Source organism: Ammospiza nelsoni, chromosome 10 (assembly GCF_027579445.1).
Source record: "Ammospiza nelsoni isolate bAmmNel1 chromosome 10, bAmmNel1.pri, whole genome shotgun sequence".
In the NCBI taxonomy this organism is placed as follows: domain Eukaryota; kingdom Metazoa; phylum Chordata; class Aves; order Passeriformes; family Passerellidae; genus Ammospiza; species Ammospiza nelsoni.
In genome coordinates this window covers 24,392,639-24,413,687 of record NC_080642.1, presented here as the reverse complement: position 1 = coordinate 24,413,687, position 21,049 = coordinate 24,392,639, and the positions used below count along the sequence as shown (strand labels likewise).

General features: G+C 44.4%; 1 protein-coding gene across 2 annotated transcripts in view; it reads left to right on the top strand.

Moving 5' to 3' along the window:
- YEATS2 (YEATS domain containing 2) overlaps window positions 1-19,626 on the top strand; it is a 49,192-nt gene extending 29,566 nt beyond the window's left edge. For both annotated transcript variants that reach the window (XM_059479218.1, XM_059479217.1), the window contains 14 exons: window positions 778-899; window positions 1,227-1,382; window positions 2,034-2,207; window positions 3,061-3,259; window positions 5,812-5,943; window positions 6,199-6,297; window positions 7,279-7,390; window positions 8,512-8,585; window positions 9,635-9,714; window positions 10,617-10,818; window positions 12,186-12,412; window positions 13,505-13,579; window positions 14,927-15,000; window positions 16,085-19,626. In XM_059479218.1, coding sequence (XP_059335201.1) covers window positions 778-899; window positions 1,227-1,382; window positions 2,034-2,207; window positions 3,061-3,259; window positions 5,812-5,943; window positions 6,199-6,297; window positions 7,279-7,390; window positions 8,512-8,585; window positions 9,635-9,714; window positions 10,617-10,818; window positions 12,186-12,412; window positions 13,505-13,579; window positions 14,927-15,000; window positions 16,085-16,193 — 1,835 coding nt within the window. In that variant the 3' untranslated portion in view covers window positions 16,194-19,626. The remainder of the gene's footprint in view (window positions 1-777; window positions 900-1,226; window positions 1,383-2,033; window positions 2,208-3,060; window positions 3,260-5,811; window positions 5,944-6,198; window positions 6,298-7,278; window positions 7,391-8,511; window positions 8,586-9,634; window positions 9,715-10,616; window positions 10,819-12,185; window positions 12,413-13,504; window positions 13,580-14,926; window positions 15,001-16,084) is intronic.
- The last annotated feature ends 1,423 nt before the right edge of the window (window positions 19,627-21,049 follow it).

Below are 21,049 nucleotides of genomic sequence, written 5' to 3'. Positions count from 1 at the left end.
CTTTGTCCACAACAACTCATATGTGGTGCTTTTTAGGGCTGAGATCTCACAAGTGGGTTTTTTTCTCAGTGAAACTGCTTTTCATGCTGTGCTCTCAATGCAGAAATGGTTTTTTGGTTAATAGGCCTATGAATGAACTCCAGGGTAATACCTGCAGCTGGGGCAGTCCAACTTTGATAAGGTCATTGGGAAGATCAGACACTTGTGATGCTTATGACAGAGCCATGAGTATTTTTTTTACCCTTGTTTCCTGATGAGAGATTGCAAAAAGTCACTGTTGGCTGTTCCTTCTGGAGACAGAGCAATATCAAAGTGTCACCGCAAATTTCCACTGCTTGGTATGCATGATCTGCTATTATGTTAACAAAATTGCATTGACAGCCAGTGAAATTAAAATAAGAAACCAGTGAGATTCAGTGTTTCCAGAGCTTTTGCTGCACATCCATAATCTGTAAAAAGTGATGAAAGGATTGTTCTTTTTTTGGACAGCATTTTCATTTTATAGAAAGTTCAAAACAGCCTGAAATGAGCTTTGCTTGTCCACCAGGCCTCTTTATCTCCCCAACAGCTCCTCTTGTTTGTGGCATTGGCTGAGCTGTAAGAGATCATAGCAGCACAGCTGAACTCTTCTTTACTCTATAATGACATTACTTGACTGCAAAACACGTGGCACCAAATGTCTGGCCAAGTCTTTTCAAATTCTTGTATATACAGGGATGCTTTAGCAGCTGGCACTGTCTGATTACCAAAGGGTCAAGGCTTCTCCTCTGGTTACAGATCTTCAGTCTGGTTCTTCTGCAAATAGTGGAGGAGGAGGAGGAGGTGGAACCCAAAGCACAAGCAGTAACTTGTCACAGCACCTCACCTACACATCCTACATCCTGAAGCAGACACCCCAGGTCAGTGGCACAGCTCAGTGGAAGCACATTGGCATTTCAGGGGTGTTTGGTGATGTCCAGGGACTCTGGTGTCTGGATCTTGACTTTTCTCCTGCTCTGCTTCCATCACAAAGTGTTCTGCAGCAAGAAGGCTGCATCCAGCTCTCAGTGCAGGGGCACCCACTGTAGTTAGCAGTGCCTTGTTTCAGAAGATGAAATGTTGTTGTGGCTACATTATAGCCACAAGCTTTTATCTGTTACTCCTACTTTTATCTGACACTCCGGAATTTCTGTTGACTCATAACTGTGTTTCAAAGTGCTGACCTCCCTGATTCCTTTCTGGAGCAGGGCACCTTTCTGGTTGGGCAGCCTTCACCCCAGGGCTCTGGGAAGCAGCTGACTCCAGCATCAGTTGTTCAGGGCAGTGTGGGAGTTGGAGCATCTTCCACACAAGGACAAGCCCTAAAAGTGATAACTGGACAGAAAACAGCTCTGTTTACACAGGTAACGTGCAGCTGATGTATTTCTCTCTTACTAGTTTTGTCAGATAAAGTACAGGAACCCCAGCCACACATTATTGAGAGTATTTCCTTTCATAGTTGGTTTGATGTGGGGTTTGTACAGTTGTGGTGCTGGCTGTACCACGACGAGGAGAGCCCACAAAGGCCTACTTTCATCAGACTACACATTTCCAGCTTTCTCTTCTCAGGGGCAGTCAGCTTGCAATCTGTGTGAGCTTGGGGTTGCTGCTTTGTCAGTGGGCTCTGGCCTTCTTAGTGAAATGGAATTGGAAAAGTGAATAGAGTCAGGTGCAAAAATGTAGTTAAAAATCTTTGGGTTTGGTGCCTCTTAGAGATCCTTCTTTTAAAAAGTACCAAGCAGTCTTTATGAAATTCAGATGCCCTAAGGGTACTTGCAATTGATTCTCCAAAATTCAAGATTGGTAGACATATTTGCAAAGTCAACATTTACACAGTTGATTTCTGAGGTGATAATTTTGTTCCAGCAAAAGTATTTTGAAAATATTTTTTGATAATATAAAAAGCATTTGTCTTGTTCGTTTTGTTGTTGTTATTCTGATTTGATTTGGGTTTTTAAATAATTTAAAACTCTAACTAATATTCTGTTTCCCTTCTGCTGCATTCTTTCTCAAAGGCTACATCCACTGGACAGACATCCCTGGTGAAAATATCAGATGGCTCCATAAAATCAGTGCCTGCCTCATCCCAGCTCTCCAAACCTGGCACCACTGTGCTGAGGGTGTCAGGAGGTGTCATCACCACAGCTGCTGCTCCTGCCGTGGCCCTGCCCTCCAATGGGGTGGCCCAGGTGAGGCACAGCACTGCAGTGTTCTGTAATGCATTCCTGCCATGACAGCCCCAGGAAGGACTTGCACTGCTTTTCTCCCCTGGAGGTGCTCTCAGCTTGCTGCTGGGGCTGCTGTTCCTGTACCAGGGCTCTGAGCAGTCTGTGGGTGCTGCTGGGGGCACAGGAGCTGCCCAGGGCTGGGTGCCTGATCTGCTGGGGCTGGCAGTGCCTGCTGGCCCTGGCTGTGTGCAGGGGCTGGCACTGCCCTGCACCCAGGGCAGCTGTGGCACTGCAGCCTGGCAGGGAGCTGCTCTGGCACACACACAGAATGTTTGCATTCCTCAAGTGAATGCCCTTGTGAGTGGCTGCAGCCACGGATCCAGGTGATGCAGGCTGTCCACATGGAGGGGAGCTGCATGGAGAGGGGAGGAGGCAGCACAGTGTAGAGTGTGGAGTTCACTCTGAGCCTGTTTATTAGTTATTATTATTATTATTATTATTATTATTATTATTATTATTATTATTATTATTATTATTATTATTAATAATAATAATAATAATAATAATAATAAATATTAATATTTATTACTATAAGCCCTGATCTGTGCCTCCCAAGTGCCTGTGAGAGCTGATGCCATGCTGCCACAGCCTCCATTCTCCATGTGCCATCATTGTCTGTGGGCTTTTGGCTATGAGCTCTAGAATCTCTTGCTTCCTAACAATTGATAGATAAAAAATTGGGTTTGCTACTTCTCTTATACTGCCTTGTACTGCTTATTTTTTAATCACCTTGACATGAAAAGGTATTTGCTATCCCTCTCTGCCTCTTACTGCCTTTTATTTGCTTCTCTCTGCTTCTTATTTGCCTCTGCAGCAAACAGATAATGCAGCTTCCAGTTCATCATCTGCTGGAGCTCCTGCAGCAAAGGCACCTGGGCAGCAGCACCAGATCTGTGTAAGCCAGAGCCAGCCAACTTCAGCAGCAGTGAATAAGTCTGTGAGCTCCAGTGTTGTAAGTGTTGCTTCCTTGATGACTGCAGCAACACCTGTGACAGGAAAAGCTACAGTATCAGGTATTAAACTCCTTTCACACCTTTCCCAGAGAAAGTTAGAATCCAGGTGTGAGTTCTGTACATGTCTTCACTGTAAATGGAAGAATTTAGTCACTTGTATCTGTGTGTGAAAGTCATGCTTTCTAAAACAACTTACTAGCATAACTTTTGGCTTAGCCAAGGAAATCTCTAATAATTCAGCATCTTTTGGACATTGACTGTATCTGATACAAATAACAGCAGAAGTTGCCCTTTGGTAGTGGAGAGGAATTTAGTTTTCATGCCGGGTTTTCACTAGAAGATGCATTTTGCCTGTCAGGAGCAGAATGTGTCACTATCATACCAGCAGTACTGCAGACTTGATTAGTTTGTGAAAGTGAAACTCCACTGTATGCAGAGAATGAGCAGAATTTGTCTCTGAGGCTTTGCATCTGCTCTTGGGATTGAAAAGGAGAGAGATGTTGATGAGAGGGAGCTGGAGCCTTTGAAGTCAAAATTCATTAAGTACAGTGAACGAGGCTGGATCCAGAACATTCAAGTTAAAAAAATGAGGTAATAAAAATGGAATGGCCTTGTGTGGAGGGGAGTTCTCCTTATTTAGTTTTATTGTATTTCCATCATCTTGCATGTCAGGGAGGGCAGGTCTGAGAGTTATGAGTTAAAATTGGAAATTTTTGTTTAGATTAATTTACCTGCTGGCGTGTTCTGTTCACTTGAAGTGGTTTCTTATGAAATGAAAGCAGAGTAAAAATACAGAAAAGAGAAAATAAGTGACACTGAGCTCATCTGACAGTGTCTTTTTGAAGCAGCTCTTCCTGTGTCCTCTCTACTCAGACTTAAACTTCTCTTTTCTCATGGGTATATTTTACCCAGAGCTTGAAAATAAACATCATAGACTGACAGAGCCCTGCAGGAAGCAATTCAGTATTTTTCTCTTAGCAAGGAAAGCAGCCAGGTGGGTTTTTGGAGGAAATAAGCCAAACTAAATAGCTTCCAGATTAAAACTCCCATTTACATGTGAGAATGCTGTCTAGATTTTGTTTTGGGGTTTTTCTCTAACCCAAGGCATTGACTTCATTGTGTAAAACTCTTTCTTCAAGAATCTCAGAAGGAGCAGTGGATATAAAACAGTTATTTCAATGTAATAACAAAGGAAATCTCAGAACTGTTCAAATTCTGAACATTTGTGTTTTTAAAGGCAACTTTTTGAGAAGGATTTCAGACTTGCCCTTGATTTGCATCAAGCAGTGTCTCCCACCCACCAGGCTGGTAGTGTTTGTTGAAAAGGTCCCTTTTTAACAGCCTTGCTGTCCTACCCTGCCACATCAGTGTGTTCCACACGAAGGAATGGGTAGCCCTGGGTGAACCTTCTTGCCTGGAGGTGAAAGGCCAACAGACCAGTGCTGGGCATCCTTAAAAAACAAGAAAAATCCAAGACATCTTCACCAGAACTTGCATGTTTAGTACTTGGAAGGCAGCTGTGTTTCACTACTACTACTACTAATAATAATGTCAACACAAATCATAGTTTTAAAAGTGTCATGGTGAAATTAAGAAGTTTATTGTTGTCAATGTTTTAAAATAGAAGCCTGTTAAATGTCCACAGTCTGAAGAAAACTTAGCTACAGATTGAATACAATTACATGGAAAATAGCCAGTTTGCCAGTAGAAAGGATGGACGTAGGCCCAAAGCACAGTGTTAGAGTGCTGGCTGTGGTGCCTTGGGGTATTATCACAAGGAGATGCCATCTTGTGGAGGAGAGAACTGGCAGACAGAGGATGAGCCCTCCTCACCCGTGGGACTGTGGCACAGCTTTGAGTTGGGCTGATTTCTCCTGAAGTTACTGAGTGCTGCCATTGATAATGCTGTTAATGTCAGAATGTTCTGCTTGTTCCTTTGGCCTTGACTGAAATCAGGGATTTGGTTCAGTCTCCAGTTTAATGTACTTCCCAGCCTGATTCTCCATCCCTATGGGTGTGTTCAGTGCATGTTGCACAGAGAACCACAGCACTCAGTCCAGGAGTGTCCTTTGTCACACCTTTGCACAGCAGCCTTGGGCTTGTCCCATAGTTGGAGCAGGGTTGGTTGTGCCCTCCTGAGTGCAGTGGATGCTGCTGAGCTGGGCTGCAGAGGTGTGAGTGGCACTGGGTCACCTCCTGAGAGCAGCTGTGTGACAACAACAGAGCTGGACTTCGCTGCCTTAGCACAGCCTTCAGCACAAGGACTGGTCTTGACTGGAGTGTTTTACTCTGCTGAGCCTGCTTCACTTGTAAGGTTTCTCACATCAACTTTTGCTGAAGATTCCTTAGGTAATGAGGAGATTTGCTGTACAACTCTCAGAGTGCTGTGCAGCATGTAAGAGTGTGCACACTGCTGTGCAGCACCACAGCATCTGAGCCATCTTTGTGTCAGTGCAAACTCGTCCTGACAGCTCAGCCAACTGTGGCTTGTTAAGAGGGTGGCACTGCTAGGTTACATGCCATCCTGCTTCAAGCAGAAAGGAACAGAAGTAGCTGGAGATAAACTAACTGGTGTGTTTTATTTAACATTTTGTCTTCCCTTCTTCTTGCAGGGTTGCTAAAAATCCACTCAAATCAGTCTAGTCCACAGCAGGCTGTTCTGACAGTTCCCAGCCAGCTTAAACAGCTCGGTGTAAACACAGCTTCTGGAGGTGTTCAGACAATACTCATGCCTATGAACAAAGGTAAAGGGCAGAGGAGGATGACAGATGGTGTTTGAAAATCTCCTTTGACATAGGGTAGCACTTGGTCACTGTTGGCATACATGGTCCATGGAAGTAGAGATAGAAGAAATTGTAGCAAGGAGTTCACCCCTAAACTTTGTGCTGCAAAAGGAGTGTGTTGCTTCTGAAAATGTTAATTTGTCAAAGTGTATGAATTTTGATTTTTTTCTTCTTTGTTGCCTCCCTCCCCTTTTGTTTCTTTCTGTTCATCTCCAGTGCTGCAGTCACTTTCTGCCAGCAAAGTTTCAGCAGTTTCAGCAGTCACAGCAGCAAGTACAGTTGTCCCAAGTCCCTCCACGGCATCCATTGCCAAAGGTAAAAAGGGATTTCTTAGTAAGACAAGTAGTAAAAAAAAGCTGGTGCTGCTTTATGCAAGTGGCCTGACTATTAGACTCCATGACTCTGGTTCCTTTATTTCCATTATTAATAGAGTTTGAATCAAATTAAAATGACACCTGGGGACTAGGAATTTAACAGTGACTTCCCCCTCAACAAATCCCACAGCAGAGATGAGTATGGAGAAAAATGAGAACATTCTAGAAAGCTACAAGGAGTACCCTAAACACTCCTTGTTTCAGTCCATATTGGCAGAGCTGCATGGAGCAGCAGGTGTTCAGCCCCAGATCCTGCTGTTCTCAGCCAGGTGCACTGAGGTTGCTTTCCAGCAGCACTAGATGCAGACAGCACGTGTGCCTGTGCTCACAGTGGGGAAGGACAATCACACAATCCTTCCCAGAATAAAGCATGGGGCTGAGTTGACACACTTGAAGTCCAGTCCTGGCACAGCTGTCATGTCTCTCTCCATCCCAGCTGCCTGACCAGACTGCCTGGTGTTTTGGGTTTGGCACATCTCTCACTGCTTCTGTCTCACCAGAGTTTGTCCCAGACATGGGAAAGTTCACATGTCAGAATCAGTGGTGTCTTCAAAAAAGTTGTCACTTTGAAATGTCACTTCTTGTTAAAACTTGGTATCTTTCTATCCAGCTCTTTGTTTGCAGGTTGGTCAGGCAGTTCAGTTTAGATCAGACAGTCATATGCAAAAGAGCAGCAATTAATTATGCAGGTTTTCTGACAAGGGTGAGATGTGAGCATGTGGAGATTTTGGGGGGGAGCATGTTCTGGTAGGTCTCTTTCAGCAGAACTGAAAGTCAGATTGATTTGTTCATGCTTAGCAATGAGAATGCAAACAATAAATGAAGGGATGTTATGTAAGACCTTTAGTCTCACAAGGCTGTCTGGTACTTTTATCAAGCTGGCTGTACTTTTTGTCTTAAAATGTGTTCTGTTTCTTTGAAGTTAAGATGGAGCCTGATTCAACAGGACAAAACTGCAGTTCTGTGGGTACCCAAGAAGGCCAAGCAGCAGTTAAAACAGAAGAGAGCTCTGAACTTGGGAATTACGTTATCAAGTAACTGTTCATTTCTCTATAAGGATTTCTGATCTTTGAAGTGCTGGGGGAATGGAGATGGTTCTAGGGATGTGTGCAGTAGTGCTGCTTTGACCTAGAAATACATTATAAAATCTGTCCCATACACTGCTGTATCTGTACTTAATCCTGTTGGGTGGCATTTGTTTCAGACAGCGTTGCAATGTTTTATTTGTGAATGGATTTGTGTGCATGGTTCATGAAAGGGAAAAAATTATTTGAAGATTTGCAGTTGTTTGGGGCTTTGTTAAAATCACAAGCTGCTAAAAACCCTTCATCATCCTCTGCTTGTATAAGTCCCCTTGCCATTGTGTGTCCTTAGTGAGGTCACACTGCCCAGTGAAATGCAGCTCTGAAAAGGGACATCTGGAATAAGTAGAGCTGTCCACCTTCTGGACCCCCAAGTCTTAAGTTCTTATACTTGTGTAATTGCTTAGTATGAAGGATGCTTTGCTTCAGAATTAGAATTAAATAATAATGAGTGTTTGACCACTGGATGCTGTGAAATCCAGTGCCTTGTTTGTGATGCTTTTGTAAGTACCTGTTAGTGTTTTTTCACTAACTCAGAACTCAGACTGCAGAATTTTCTCTGCATATTCCTTGCAATGTTTTGTAAAGTTTTGTTATCTCAGTGTATCCTTGCAGACACTGCCCTGGTGGAGACTGTGTGTAAGAGAGAGGAATGAATCTTCAGTCACTACACACTGAAAATTATTAGTTATAACTATTGGAAAATACAGTTCCTGCCAGTTTAATTATGGCTGGTTAGGTCGAGTCCCATAAATACAAAGTTTCCCATGTTTCCTATGGGGACAGCTGCACTAGTTACCCCTCAAAGTAACCTTGCAGCTTGGGAGATAACGCAGGGATTTTCTCCAAGCCTGTCTTGAGTTTCTTCAGCCTGACAAATGCAGCTTCAGATGTGGGCACTTCAGCAAGAGGAAGGGCTGTTTGAAATACCTTCTCTGGTTTGGGCTGTAACAGTTTATCCTCACATTGCTATTTTTGATGCCCTGGGGCTAAAGATTTTAAACCATGCGGTGATTTTGAAACCTTTTGCTTCCAACAGCAATCTTCACTGTGATTCTTTTTGTCCCTTGCAGCATAGAATATTTGGAGAACGTCCAGCAGCTTTTAACAGCAATAGTGAAGAAGGTTCCTTTAATTGCTGAAAAAAGTAAGCAGTAAATGAAAAGGCTTTGCTCTGTATTGTCAGTGTATCAACAGAACGCCTTGCATACTCTGTAGCCACAGAAGTTATTAAAGAGTGGAATGAAATGAAGCCCTTCTCCTAGAGAGTTCACCCCAGGGGTTATTCTGAAGATGCTTAGAATTAGGTTCTTCCAGTAAAGTCAAATATGTTATTAGCAGTTAAAATCTTTCATCTGTTTTTTTGTTTGTTTTTTTTTTTTTTTTTTTTTAATTAGAAATAGATTGTATTTCTTCACATAATAGTTGCAAGTAGGTCTTCTTTTTCCTGGTTTATCCTTAATGGATTTGCTTTTCTTTTTTCTTTTTTTAAATTTAAAACTAGAGCTTCATCAAGCTGGCAAGTACAATAACATAGCTCAACACAGAAATGTGTTTGTTATTGGGGTTTTTGCTTTCTTTTTTAAACATGAGGGAATCATTTGCAGAGAAACATGTTAATCTCTTGTGGTACTTTATTATTTCATTCCTCTTACTCATGTACATACCTGAAAATGTATCAGCTTTCCCTGGTAACTGATGCACTTTGAAGGAGTGGTCCTGCACTCTGGGTAGAGCAGAGCCTCTCAAGCAGAGGCACGAAAGAAGGAGTGAGAGGCACAGGAAAGCTTTCATCACATACAGCTCTTGTGCTTTTGTCAGGAAATCATCTCACTGTTGTTTCATTTTCATGTTGTGATTTGTTGGGAAAAAAAATCCAGTTTTCCAAAAGAAAGGCAGTAGTAAGGCAGACTTGCAGGTCTACCTAATAGAGTTGGGGGGGGAAAGAGGCTTAAAAGAGCCCATAGCTGCAGGTTGTGTGTGTATGACCAGGAGGGAGGCTGGTTTTGCATTCAGAAATCAGTGTCAGTGTCTCTTGGAGAGAGCACAGCATTTGTAAGAGTTGGTTGCAGTCATTGATCCTGTGAGCATGAAATGCATTTCCCTCCTCCTCTGTGATAAATCACATCAAACCCAGAATGCATCTTACTTCCCTTACTGAAAATTTAATGGGGTTTTTATTTTGTGTTTTTGTAGGTGAGGATGTAAGCTCTTTTTGTGCCAGTTCAGTGGAACAGTATTACAGCTGGAACATTGGGAAGAGGAGGGCAGCTGAGGTAATTCTCTCCTCCAGTGTTTCATAAGCAGTTACTAGGAAAGAAGGATTTCTGAATTGTGGAACTTTCCTTGTTGTTTTCTGATTTGTTTTCTGAATAAATGTTATTTTAAATGGCGGCATTCCTTACTGCAAGGTGCACTGACTTGTGTTCAGACAGTGATCCAGTTTATTGTTCACAGGCTTTCTCAAGCAGAAAGGATGCTAAAGGTCATTTTTCAGTTTATTTATAGTAAGATGGTTTTTGAAGCATTTTAAAGCTATAAATTTTGTCAGACTGGTAGTACTTTATCCTCATCTCTCCTCTGTGGCATGTTACAGTCAAGGGAATTTTCCCCAACATACTTTATCTATCTTCTTATGGGATTGTGTCTGCTTTCTGTAGGATGAGAACTGAGGGGTCTGATATAAGCAGTACTAGTGCTGAAATAGATTGTCAGCTCACCAAAGATAGATATTTCAGTTAACCTGGACCTTTTGTATTGTGGTTTCCCTCTATTTCTTCATAACTTTGCCATCTTGCTGTGGAGTGTTACAGGAAGATGTTAACACTGAATTAGATCCTCTGCTGTTGCCAGGTTAAATGATCAAAGAGTTTAACCAAGTTTTAAGGACATATTTCGCTCTAGTGGATTCTTGCACCATGCCATCTTTGTTGTTACCTGGGAGATGAAATATTTCAAGTCAAGACAGATGTGACTAGGCCTCTGTAAACGTGTGTCCCTTATCTTGGGATTTTCTTTGGATGATAAAGTTTAAATGACCTGTCAGAAGGCGCTCTGACTCCTGAGAAGATCATGTTCCTTTTCTGTTTGCCTTGCAAGCTGGATTATGGCTCTGGGCTGTAAGCTAACCATAAATGTTGTAGCCAGTTTGATGAGCTTTCTCTTTGGTTGGTCACAGTGGCAACGAGCAATGACAGTGAGAAAGATCCTGCAGGAAATCGTGGAGAAGCACCCCAGGTTTCACAGTATCAGCCCCCTGAAAACCAAGCACGTGGTGCAGTGGTGCCGGTGCCATGGCTACACTCCCCCTGACCCCGAGACCCTGCGCAGCGACGAGGACTCCATCGAGGACGTGCTGACACAGATAGACAGTGAGCCAGGTGAGTGAGGAGGCACAGGGAGCTCCTTTCTGCCACACACTGCTCATTGAATGCCTGTGCACAAGCACATCTGGAGAAGGATATTCCTGCTTTCCTTATTTTCACTGAATTCACTCTGGAATAACTCAACTTGGAGGTGGTAAGGGCAGGCCTACAAGAGGGGCTGTCCCTTGTCCCTGTCAGTCCTGATGTTTTTCTGGGGCTTCTCTTGGTTTTTATTGTGCTTTGGGGCTCTTGGAGGCTCAGTGTAGATGAATCTCATGAAAGATGATCCTGGTTGCACAATGTAATCCTTTATAAGTGGATACACAAAGTAGGCACGGGGAGTAATGACATTTCTGTCCTTGGGTATGCTTAGCCTCTGTTAAGACTTATCATGCAAACAATGTGAATGGATTCAGGTACAGAACAAAAAAAAAACAAAGCTGGCAGTGGCATTGTGGAGCTCAGTGGGGGTTAATTTACCTCCAAAAGTGAGGTGAATTGGCTGGTGTGAAGCTTCAGGCCTTGTGTTACAGCTGCTGCATTATTCCATTAGCATAGCTCTAGGATCCCTCAGTTCATTTCAGTATGTTTTAAAATCACGTCTTTAATTTCATCCATTCTTCACAGTTGAGCTCCCTTGTTTCACCTTTAGATAATGCCTTTCCAAAAGCTGAATGGTTTTCTGTTGTGATCATACAGGGATTTAAGGTATTTCACAGAGGTGTATGGAATTGATTACATGTTGTAAAGTCTGGCCCTGCATTGCAGTTGTTGAAGGTGAAAGGAAGCCTACATCCACCTTATAATATTTATGTCTAAATCACTATATTTGTGTTTGTCTTGGAAGAGTAGAATCTGTTCACTGCATTGCTTTGCACTGAAGGTTTGACTGGCTTGTGTCAGTCATGCAGAGAAGAGGTTCCCTTTTGCCATTCCACTGTGAACCTGTCTTTGATTTTTTCTTAAGAAGCATGATAATGCTCATCACAATGTAAAAGATGATTTAGCACTGCATGGTGCCTACATGTAAAGGCTCCACTTCTCTAAGCAAGTTGAAGAGCATCAGAATGATTTGCCAGTTGCCAAAAAGCTTAAAAAGCTTCTGTGAGAATGTTCAGAGACTGACATGAGCCTGGTTTTGTATGAAATGCAGCCTTCTTGATTGGTGTAGGAGCAGATGTGGGAGAGAACCATGAGTGTCATGAGGATATAATTAGAAGGCTCTCAATGACTGTTTGCGTTTCTGTTCATCTTTATATTTGGTAGGCACTACAAAAATAACTTGCAATTACCTTAATTTCTTACCATATTTTGAGTGTGCATCTGTTTATAAACAGCTTTCTATAACCTATCATGTGTTTAATTGATTGCTTCTATTTCAGAGTGCCCTTCATCTTACAGCAGTGGCGAGGAGCTGTGCCGAAAACTGGAGGAGCTACAGCAATTTCTGAAACAAGAGCCAGAACATGAAGAGGAAGTAGATATTCTCAACTTCAGTGAGCCATTAAAAATAAACATTAAGAAAGAACAGGAGGAGAAACAAGAAGAGATGAAGTTCTACATGGCTTCCTTGCCTGCATCAGAGTTTGTGAGGGACACTGCTGAGAAGGTAATAAGTGAATCATGAAGCTGATTAGAGCTGTTGTTAAGCTAGATGTGCTCTTACATTTATTTAGTTGCATTTCTTTCATCTATATAGGCTTCAGGACTTTTAAATGAAATTTTTTATACATGCCCAGGAAAAATTGGACCTTCTGACTCAAGGCACACAGCTGCCAGTTCTGGCAGGGGAAAGGAAGAATGCCAGCTGGGAGCTCACTTCAGAGTAGCTGTTTTGCAGGGCTTAGTACAGAAAAATCATCTTGAAAGGCTAAAAGCAAGGATAAATGAGGGATGAGGAGCATTAGCACTGAATTCTTCCTGACCCATCATGCAAAAGATGTGGACTTGTTGCTTGTACCAATGCTGTGTAATAGCAGTTCCTGAAAGAGGTTGTAATAAAACTCAACAAATTTCTCTGCTGCCCAGATCCCTTCCTCCTGTTCAGTTCAGGGCAGGAGAGCGGGAGATTTTCTGTCATGGCAGCAGGTGAGAGAGAAGAGACTGGCCTGACTTGTAGGAAAGTGTTTTTTGTTGTACCACAGCAGCAGGAAAGATTTGGAGAAAGAAAGAATCCCTGTCCCCACAGTCAGCTGCTGTACCAAGGCACAAAACCTTGGTTCTGCAGTGTCTGGTCTCTTGCCTCAGAGGTGACAAAGGCCTGGGCACAGTGAGAATGGAACTGAGGGATGAAACACTTTTGATGTGGAACTCCTGTGCCAGAAGAACTGTTTGAAGTGGTTTCAGTGCCCATAGCTGGGTGCAGAAAGATGATGAGTAGATGGATTGAAGATGTGTACAGTTTTAAAATGGAGCTTCCATTCTCAGCTCACAGATACCCTGGGTTTTGTGTGGACTTTCTGAAACAAAAACTAAAACATGCTTTTGTTTCTTCTGACTTTTAGAGGCTATTCTACAGGCTGTATTAATTTTACCCAGATTTTTTTTAAATTAAGCTGCTTGACAGCTCTGTATGTCTACTGACTTCTCTTTTAACTACCCTTTGTTATAGGGTTTTTTTTCTGTTAATCTCATCTAATTCTAGTACAATGTGCATTGTGTTTTTTGATATACTCATTCTTTTTTCTCTCGTATTTTACAGATAGGGATTTCTTTTCAACCTGCTGAGGTACAAAAGAATGTTTATGCATCTGTGATAGAAGATATGATTTTAAAGGTAAGAAATTACTTCACAGGAAGGGCTTGTCTGTAATTGTATTAATTCAGCAATTAGAAAGAAAGATGGAATATCTTTATTAATGTTCATTTATCAAATCAAAGTCTGTCTTTCTGCATGAATAGATAGATACAGAACTGCCCAAAGAGGGTTATACACTTTTGTGGGGGTTTTCAGTTTTCTAACTGATCTGTTGGCTTGGACACAGAATAGTGATTTGCAGATTCTCACCACAACAAAGATACTGACTCATTCTGTGATTTTGAAAGTACCCTTTGCTTTGTCCTTCCCTTCAGAACTGGGAGGGATCTTTCAGATTGTGTAAGACTTGGCTGTTTATACAAGGTTAGCTATATTTTCCTGAATACTCCTCAGTTACTTTGCCCAGGTTGTCTCTGCTGGGAGACTGCTGGATTCTTGTGGAGAGTAACAGTTCTGCCATGTGTGAGAAACCATTTCTCTATCATAATCACTTCTGGAAAAACAGAGAAATGGTTTTGCTCTAAAATTTGAACAGCAGGGATCTGAGTTCTTAGGTTTGGGCTGAAGGCTAATTCAGATTATTTCTAGCAGCACTCTGCTGTATTTCATGCCAAAGATGATTTTTGGGGTCGTTTATACAAACTGCAGCATATCAGAAGATGAGTTTTACAAAATCTATTTGATTCCAGGTGGCACATGCACTAATGTGCATGCCTGTGCTGTCTCCCTGTTACTCCACAGTACATCCATTTATAGACACAGATTGTAGCCATCAGGTTGCTCCGTTATAATTGTAGAGTTATGCCAGCTTTCCTCACTGAACGTTGCAGAAATCTCTCCTCTGGTCTTGAATACAGCACAGAAAGCCAAGAGCCTTAATTAGCTTTTGACTGAACCTTGGTTAAGCCAAGTGTTGGGCATATGGCTGCCCAGGCTGGGAGGTTCCTGTGAGGGTGTTCTGGCAGAAGCCTGGTGACCAGAGGAGAGGTACTGGCTCCCAGGAGAATATCTGCAGTCTGCCATGCACAAAACCAGCTTGGTGTGTGAAGGTCCTGAAATGCTCTTGGAAGTTCAGGCTCTGGAATGCTGGATCCACCCTGCTGGGCACGTACAGCTCTGCAGGTCTGGAGGGACAGCAGGCTGGGCAGTTGCAGCCTGAGCTCTGTGCACCTCTGGCTCTTATTCTGTTCAATAAACTCAGGTCTTAAGTAATAAAACTCACTCGGGTGTCTTGAACTGCCTGTGCTGATCATTTGAGGATTGAAGCCAGCCAAAATTTCTGCTGCTTCTACCCTGATAGTTGAGCATTAGCAAGTTCCTTTGCTCTTTTTGTCATGGTGCCTCTGTTGCTGTCCCTTGTCCCAGGCTACTGAGCAGCTGATGAGCGATATCCTGCGGCAGGCGCTCGCGGTGGCGTACCAGACAGCTCCTCACAACAGGTACAGCACGGGCTGCTTTGGCACTGCCCACACCAGCACTGAGGGAGGAATGGCTTGGGGAATTCAGTCAGCCTTTGTGTGCCTCAGACCACCAGACTGAGGGAGTTTATGGACTGTGCTCTGAGAAGAACCAAGCCTTAAAAGGGGTTTGTCATTCCGTGGCTCCCTAGTGGGAAGGGATGGGAACATAAACATTGAAAAGCAAGGCAGGGTTCTCTGCTGTTGCCATGCCTCAGAGGCAGATGAGCAGTTTCTGCACAGCCACACTGCAAGGACCTGCTCACTCTTGTCCATCTCAGGCTGCTGTGTAGACAGCTTAGCCATGGGCCTGCCAGAACTTAACCTAAATAATCTCTATTTTACTGATGCACTTTTACTTTTCTATTTTACTTTTCTGTCTCAGATGCTGAGTAATTTTTATAGCATCATAAAATTATTTGGATTGGAAAGGACCTTAAAGATCATTGTGTTCCACCCCCTGCCATGTGCAGGGACACCTTCCACTATCTCAGGTTGCTCCAGGCCCCATCCAGCCTGGCCTTGGACACTTGCAGGGATGGGGCAGCCACAGCTTCTCTGGGCAACCTGTCCAGTGCCTCACCACCCTCAACAGTAAAGAAATTTTTTTAGTATCTATTGATTAGGCCACATTTTGATTTCTGTTCAGCAGCATTATTTGAGTTTCTAAAATCAATTTTTTAAATTGATTTTTAAAAACCCAAATACTATGAGAAAAAACTCAGTTTAATTATTCACTTGTATGCAGTATATAAATATTTGCCTAATATATTAAAAAGTACGTATACATGCTATATGTAGAAGTACATACACAAAAATTAGTCTATAGAAGTTCAAGAATTCATGCTTTAGTACTTAATTTTCCTGTCCCAGTGCCCAAGAGATTTCCCCCCAGTCATTTGAGTGGCTTTTTTTTTGTGCTGTGATATTTTAATGCTTTCCCTGCCTTGCTCTAACACCTGCTCTTATATCCTTTTTTTGCTTTGATTGTTATTTTTGACTTGCTGCTTTATGGACATGTGGTTTTTTGTGTATTATAATAGCATCTCTGATGCATTCCCTGCAGGACTCCAAGAGAGATCACAGTGATGAATATTCACAAAGCCATCTGTAATATTCCCTTTCTTGACTTCCTCACAAACAAACATATGAAGATACTAAATGAGGAGCAATGAAATAGAGCAGAGAAGGTGCTACAGGAAAGGTGGATTTATGACTGAAGTTGGGCTGACAAATCCAGTATTTCTGTAGGACACTATTACATTTATAACATTGGGCTACTAGATTGTTACCTCCAATTAAAGATGCACCTTAATGCAACAAAATGATGCTCTGTTCCAAATCAAGTTGTTAAATGTCAGTGTTTACTTGGTAAGTGTATGTTCAGTGGCTGAACAAACATTGTCAGTTTGCATCGAGTTGCTAGCTGTGAGAGACTCCACAGGCCTGGTCCCTCTGAGACAGCTCTGCTGGTGAGACTGAACTGGTTTTTAAGATGAGAAATGATGTTTTTTTTAGTGCAGTCTACATACGAGTTGGTTTCCCCATGCAGCAAGCAGGGCACTTGCTTTGGCACTGTGACTGTGGGAAAGGCAAAGGCAGCAGTGTGAGGTGTGCCATTGGAGTGCATGGGAGGATTAGGTGTGGATTTGGGGGAGCAGAAGGCTGATGGCAGCAGCACATCTGGCCCTTCTTGCCTGAGCCCTGAGCGTGATGGATGTGACTGAACACAGCTGGGAAGGTTTGTCAGCAGCTTACTCAGCTAAGTGTCACCTAACCCAATTCCTTGCCTCTCTGGAGGAGGTGTCAGGTGCCACCTTTCTTAGTCACCTTGGGAAGGGTAGACTGGCAGATCCTCAAGCAAGATGAACAAACCACCATCAGGCTTGGAAAGATTTGACTGACCACTTGTCCTGCGTGGGAATGGAGAGGAACAGAGATGATATTCAGAGTTTGGGCTGCCTGAAACGCTTCACTTGCCCAGCAGGTGCCTCCCCAGGCTGCCAGAAGGTTTGAAGAGTGCTGGAGGGCAGATGAGCAGCAGTGTTGGACAAGTCTTAATGTTCACCAGGCATCAGCCTGCACCGTGAAGTGCTGTGGGAGCAGCACTGCTTTGGCCTAAGTTCTGTTTGACATGGAGAGGCCTGGTGGGATTGAAAAGTCAAAGATTGGCTGCCTGTGGGGAGATCCTCTGATGGCTTGACTGCAGGAAGAAGTTCTGCTATCAACCCCAGCACTTGCCTGTCTCAGGAACACCACTGGTGAGGGAGACATGTCTGCAGCCTGGCTATCAACACCTTGCTGAAGAAAGCTTTGTTGACAACATCCTGACCACCCCACATCCAGCACCCCTTTGTCCTGCCCCGTGGGTGCTTGCTGATAGTGTGAACAAGCCATTGTGAAGTTGGTGGGACTCCTGTGGGACTGTGATGCTTTCAGCATGCTTGTTTTGTCTGGCAGTGCTGTCATGGGTGGAGCATGGGCCAAACAGCCAGAACCTCCAGTGCGCTGATCTCAGCTGGGTCTCTGATCTGCTGCATGGCCTTTGATTTAATCACTCTGTGCCTCAGTTTCCCCATCTCTGAGCATGGGGAGCAGGATACCTACCTCACAGGGGTGTACTGAGGCCTCGCTCTCGTTGGTGCCGTGCTTTGACGATACAAAGCCTTTTATAAACATTCAACCAACAGTTATCTTTCTTGGCCTGGGGTAGGAGCAGAATGTTATCTTTTGGTGCTTTTTTGGGGCTAGAACACAGGCAATGGTAACTGAGAAATGCTTCAGTTAGAGGTTTCAGACTTGGAAGGAGACTAGTATAAGTTTGATGCAGTGGTTAAACTGAAGGAAGCACTATGTACCTCAGATGGGATGCCACCTGTCTTCTCCACCTTAAATGAAACCAGGGTCTGCAGGAAAGCCCCTCTCAGTTCATCACAGCTAACAGGGAGCTGCAATTCTGTTGAATAAAAGAGTGGCAGAACCTGACCCCTGAATCTAGGAAATGGGACCAATGGATGAAATCCAAACAGCATTTAGAGAAGGACTTAAATGCCCCCTAGGAAGGACGTTACAGATGCTCTGGATTCAAAAGCTAATCCTGGCTTGCTCGGGTGAGCTGAGTGCAGGATTGCCTGTGAAAGGAAAGGGCACAGCTTAGCCCTGACATCACTTTATCAGCGCAGGTCAGTGTGATGGAGTTGAGCAGCAGTGATTATGTTCCAGCTCAGTGTGAAGTTGGGAGGAATCCAGGTAGCTGGGGAACTGCAGGCCCCTGCTTTGTAGGCTGTAGTGACCCTGGGGTCTGTACTGCTTTCAGGCGACCCTGTACACTCATGAAAGAAAAGGGCATTTTCAGAATCCCTGTCACTATCACGACAGCCTGCAGGTCCTGTGGCAACAGCCTTGTGGGCATACTCAGTCGTGCTATGATCTGCAGTGACCTCGAGTACCGTGTGCAGGTTTGGGTGCCACAATATAAAAAAGACATTCAGCTATTGGAGAGCACCCAAAGGAGGGCCACAGGGATGGGGAAGCTGTGGGAGGAGTGGCTGAGGTCACTTGGTCTGTTCAGCCCCAGGAGACTGAGCAGAGACCTCACTGTGCTCTGCAGCATCCTCCCGAGGGGCAGGTACCTGTCTCCTCACTCACTAGGGACAGGACCCACGGGAGTGGCATGAAGCTGAGTTAGAGGAGGTTTAGGTTGAATATCAGGAAAAGGTTCTTCACCCAGAGGGTGGCTGGGTACTGAACAGGCTCCCCAGGCAGTGGGCACAGCACCAAAGCTGTCTGAGTTCCAGAAGCGTTTGGACAATGCTCTCAGACACTGGGGTGACCTGTGCAGGGCCAGGAGTTGGACTCAGTGATCCTTGGGGTCCCTTCCAACTCAGCCTGTTCTGTGATTCCGTACACATGCATTTCCAGCCCCTGCCTCTTGCAGGCTTTGTTTCTGGGATTCTGAGAACACCCAGAGCAGCTTTTGAGGATGCAGGAACTCATCTTTGGGCATCTGTTTGCAAATTGTGGCTTCTTTGCCTGTGTCCTGCTTTTCTGTGAGGAATGGAGTTTCAGAAAAAGTCCTGAATCTGGCCCTCAAGCAGGCAGGTACAGAACCTCTTGTTCTTAATGGGGTTCTTGTAGTGGAGATCTATTGCTACATTTCTGAGCAACCACAGGTTATTCTCCTAGGAGATGCTATGTTATTAGTATATAAAGTTTGCTGAAGAAAAATAAACTGTTAAAAGCAGATAGAAAATGACACATTTGTTTAGTTCTTCAGATGTAGGAAATGTTTGCAACAAGTTCTTTGCATTTTGAATAGTGGTGGGAGAAAGATTGTTGGTGAGAAGTTCCTGTGGGAATTGCTTGGAGATAAGATAGAGGTTGTGGAATTTCACACATCCCTTCAGGTATTTGTGGAATGCTACAGGTGCCGGTGTGTTGAAATGTTACATTATATTTCTCTGGCTTTCTGAAGAGTTAAAGATCTCTTTACAAATATTGCCCCTATTTGTAATGCTGAGTGTTTAAATCCTTCATGTTATCTGTATTATACTGTATAATTGTGTAATATACGTATGTTTACAATAAATTCTTTTATTAGCTGTGCTAGGATTGCCTTGACTGTCACCTGTCACTCAGAGTTTCTCTAGATCCACAGATATTTTTGTACTCTGTGTATTCAGAATGTCATAGTTAGTTCTGGATTCTTATCCAGAGGAATTGATCTGAAGGAAAAGGTAATTTTCCCCTTTTCTAGTTATTTTAAAAAGCAACTGGTTTTGGAAGCTGAGGGAGCAGAAGCCAGGAGCTGAGCTCCTCCGAGTTTTCCTCTTCCAGAGGAGCCTGCTTAAATAGCAAATCATTGGTTTGTGTGGAAGACTTGAAAAGTAACATGGGTTGAGGTTGGTCCAGCTGCCAGATGCCCACCCAGCCGCTCTCACTCCCCTTCAGAACTCAGGAGAACGTAACATGTCTTACATGGGTCAGGATAATGTACCACAGAATCATTCAGTTTGGAGAACACCTCTGAGGTCAGCCAGTCCAACAGTGGCTGCCAAGCCCACCATTAACCATGTCCACAAGTGCCACAGCTATGAGGCTTTTAAATGCCACCACAGATGGGGATATGGGGATGCCTCCACTGCCCTGGGCAGATCAACGAAGTCCTTAGATAAAAACAGAGACGTCATGTACTGGTTGCTGCCATCGGCAAAACAAGCTCCACTTGGGGAAAATTAGTTGAATGAAAATGAATGGTGAGAGGCAAAGACAAAAAAAAAGCCAATCCCCCCCACCCCCAAAAAAACGGGCAAAAGCCCCCCAAACCCCCAAATGCTTCCCCCCCGACTTCTTTTCTGGTGTCTTCAGTCCTTTACCGCTAACTGCTGCCTCCTCCCTCCCTCAGGCCGGCCGCGGCTCCTCCGATGGTTTCGGCGCCCTCAGCTGCCCGGGGGCGGCGGGAACCGGCGGTGCCCGGCACGAGGCAGCTCCTCCCCTCACGGAGATCACCTCACAGAGACCCCCCACTGCTCCCTCCCTTCAGAGACCCCTTCACAGAGATTCCCTCACAGAGATTCTCTTCAAATACCTCCCCTCAGAGACCCCCTCACAGAGACTCCCCCCACTGTTCCCTCCCCTCACAGAGGACCGCACCCCCCCAGCTCCTTCCCCTCACAGAGGCCCCTCCACAGCTCCCTCCCCTCACAGAGACCCCTCCACAGCTCCCTCCCCTCACAGAGACCCCTCCACAGCTCCCTCCCCTCAGAGACCCCTCCACAGCTCCCTCCCCTCACAGAGACCCCTCCACAGCTCCCTCCCCTCACAGAGACCCCTCCACAGCTCCTTCCCCTCACAGAGATCCCTCCACAGCTCCCTCCCCTCAGAGACCTCTCCACAGCTCCCTCCCCTCACAGAGATCCCTCCACAGCTCCTTCCCCTCACAGAGACCCCTCCACAGCTCCCTCCCCTCACAGAGATCCCTCCACAGCTCCTTCCCCTCACAGAGATCCCTCCACAGCTCCCTCCCCTCACA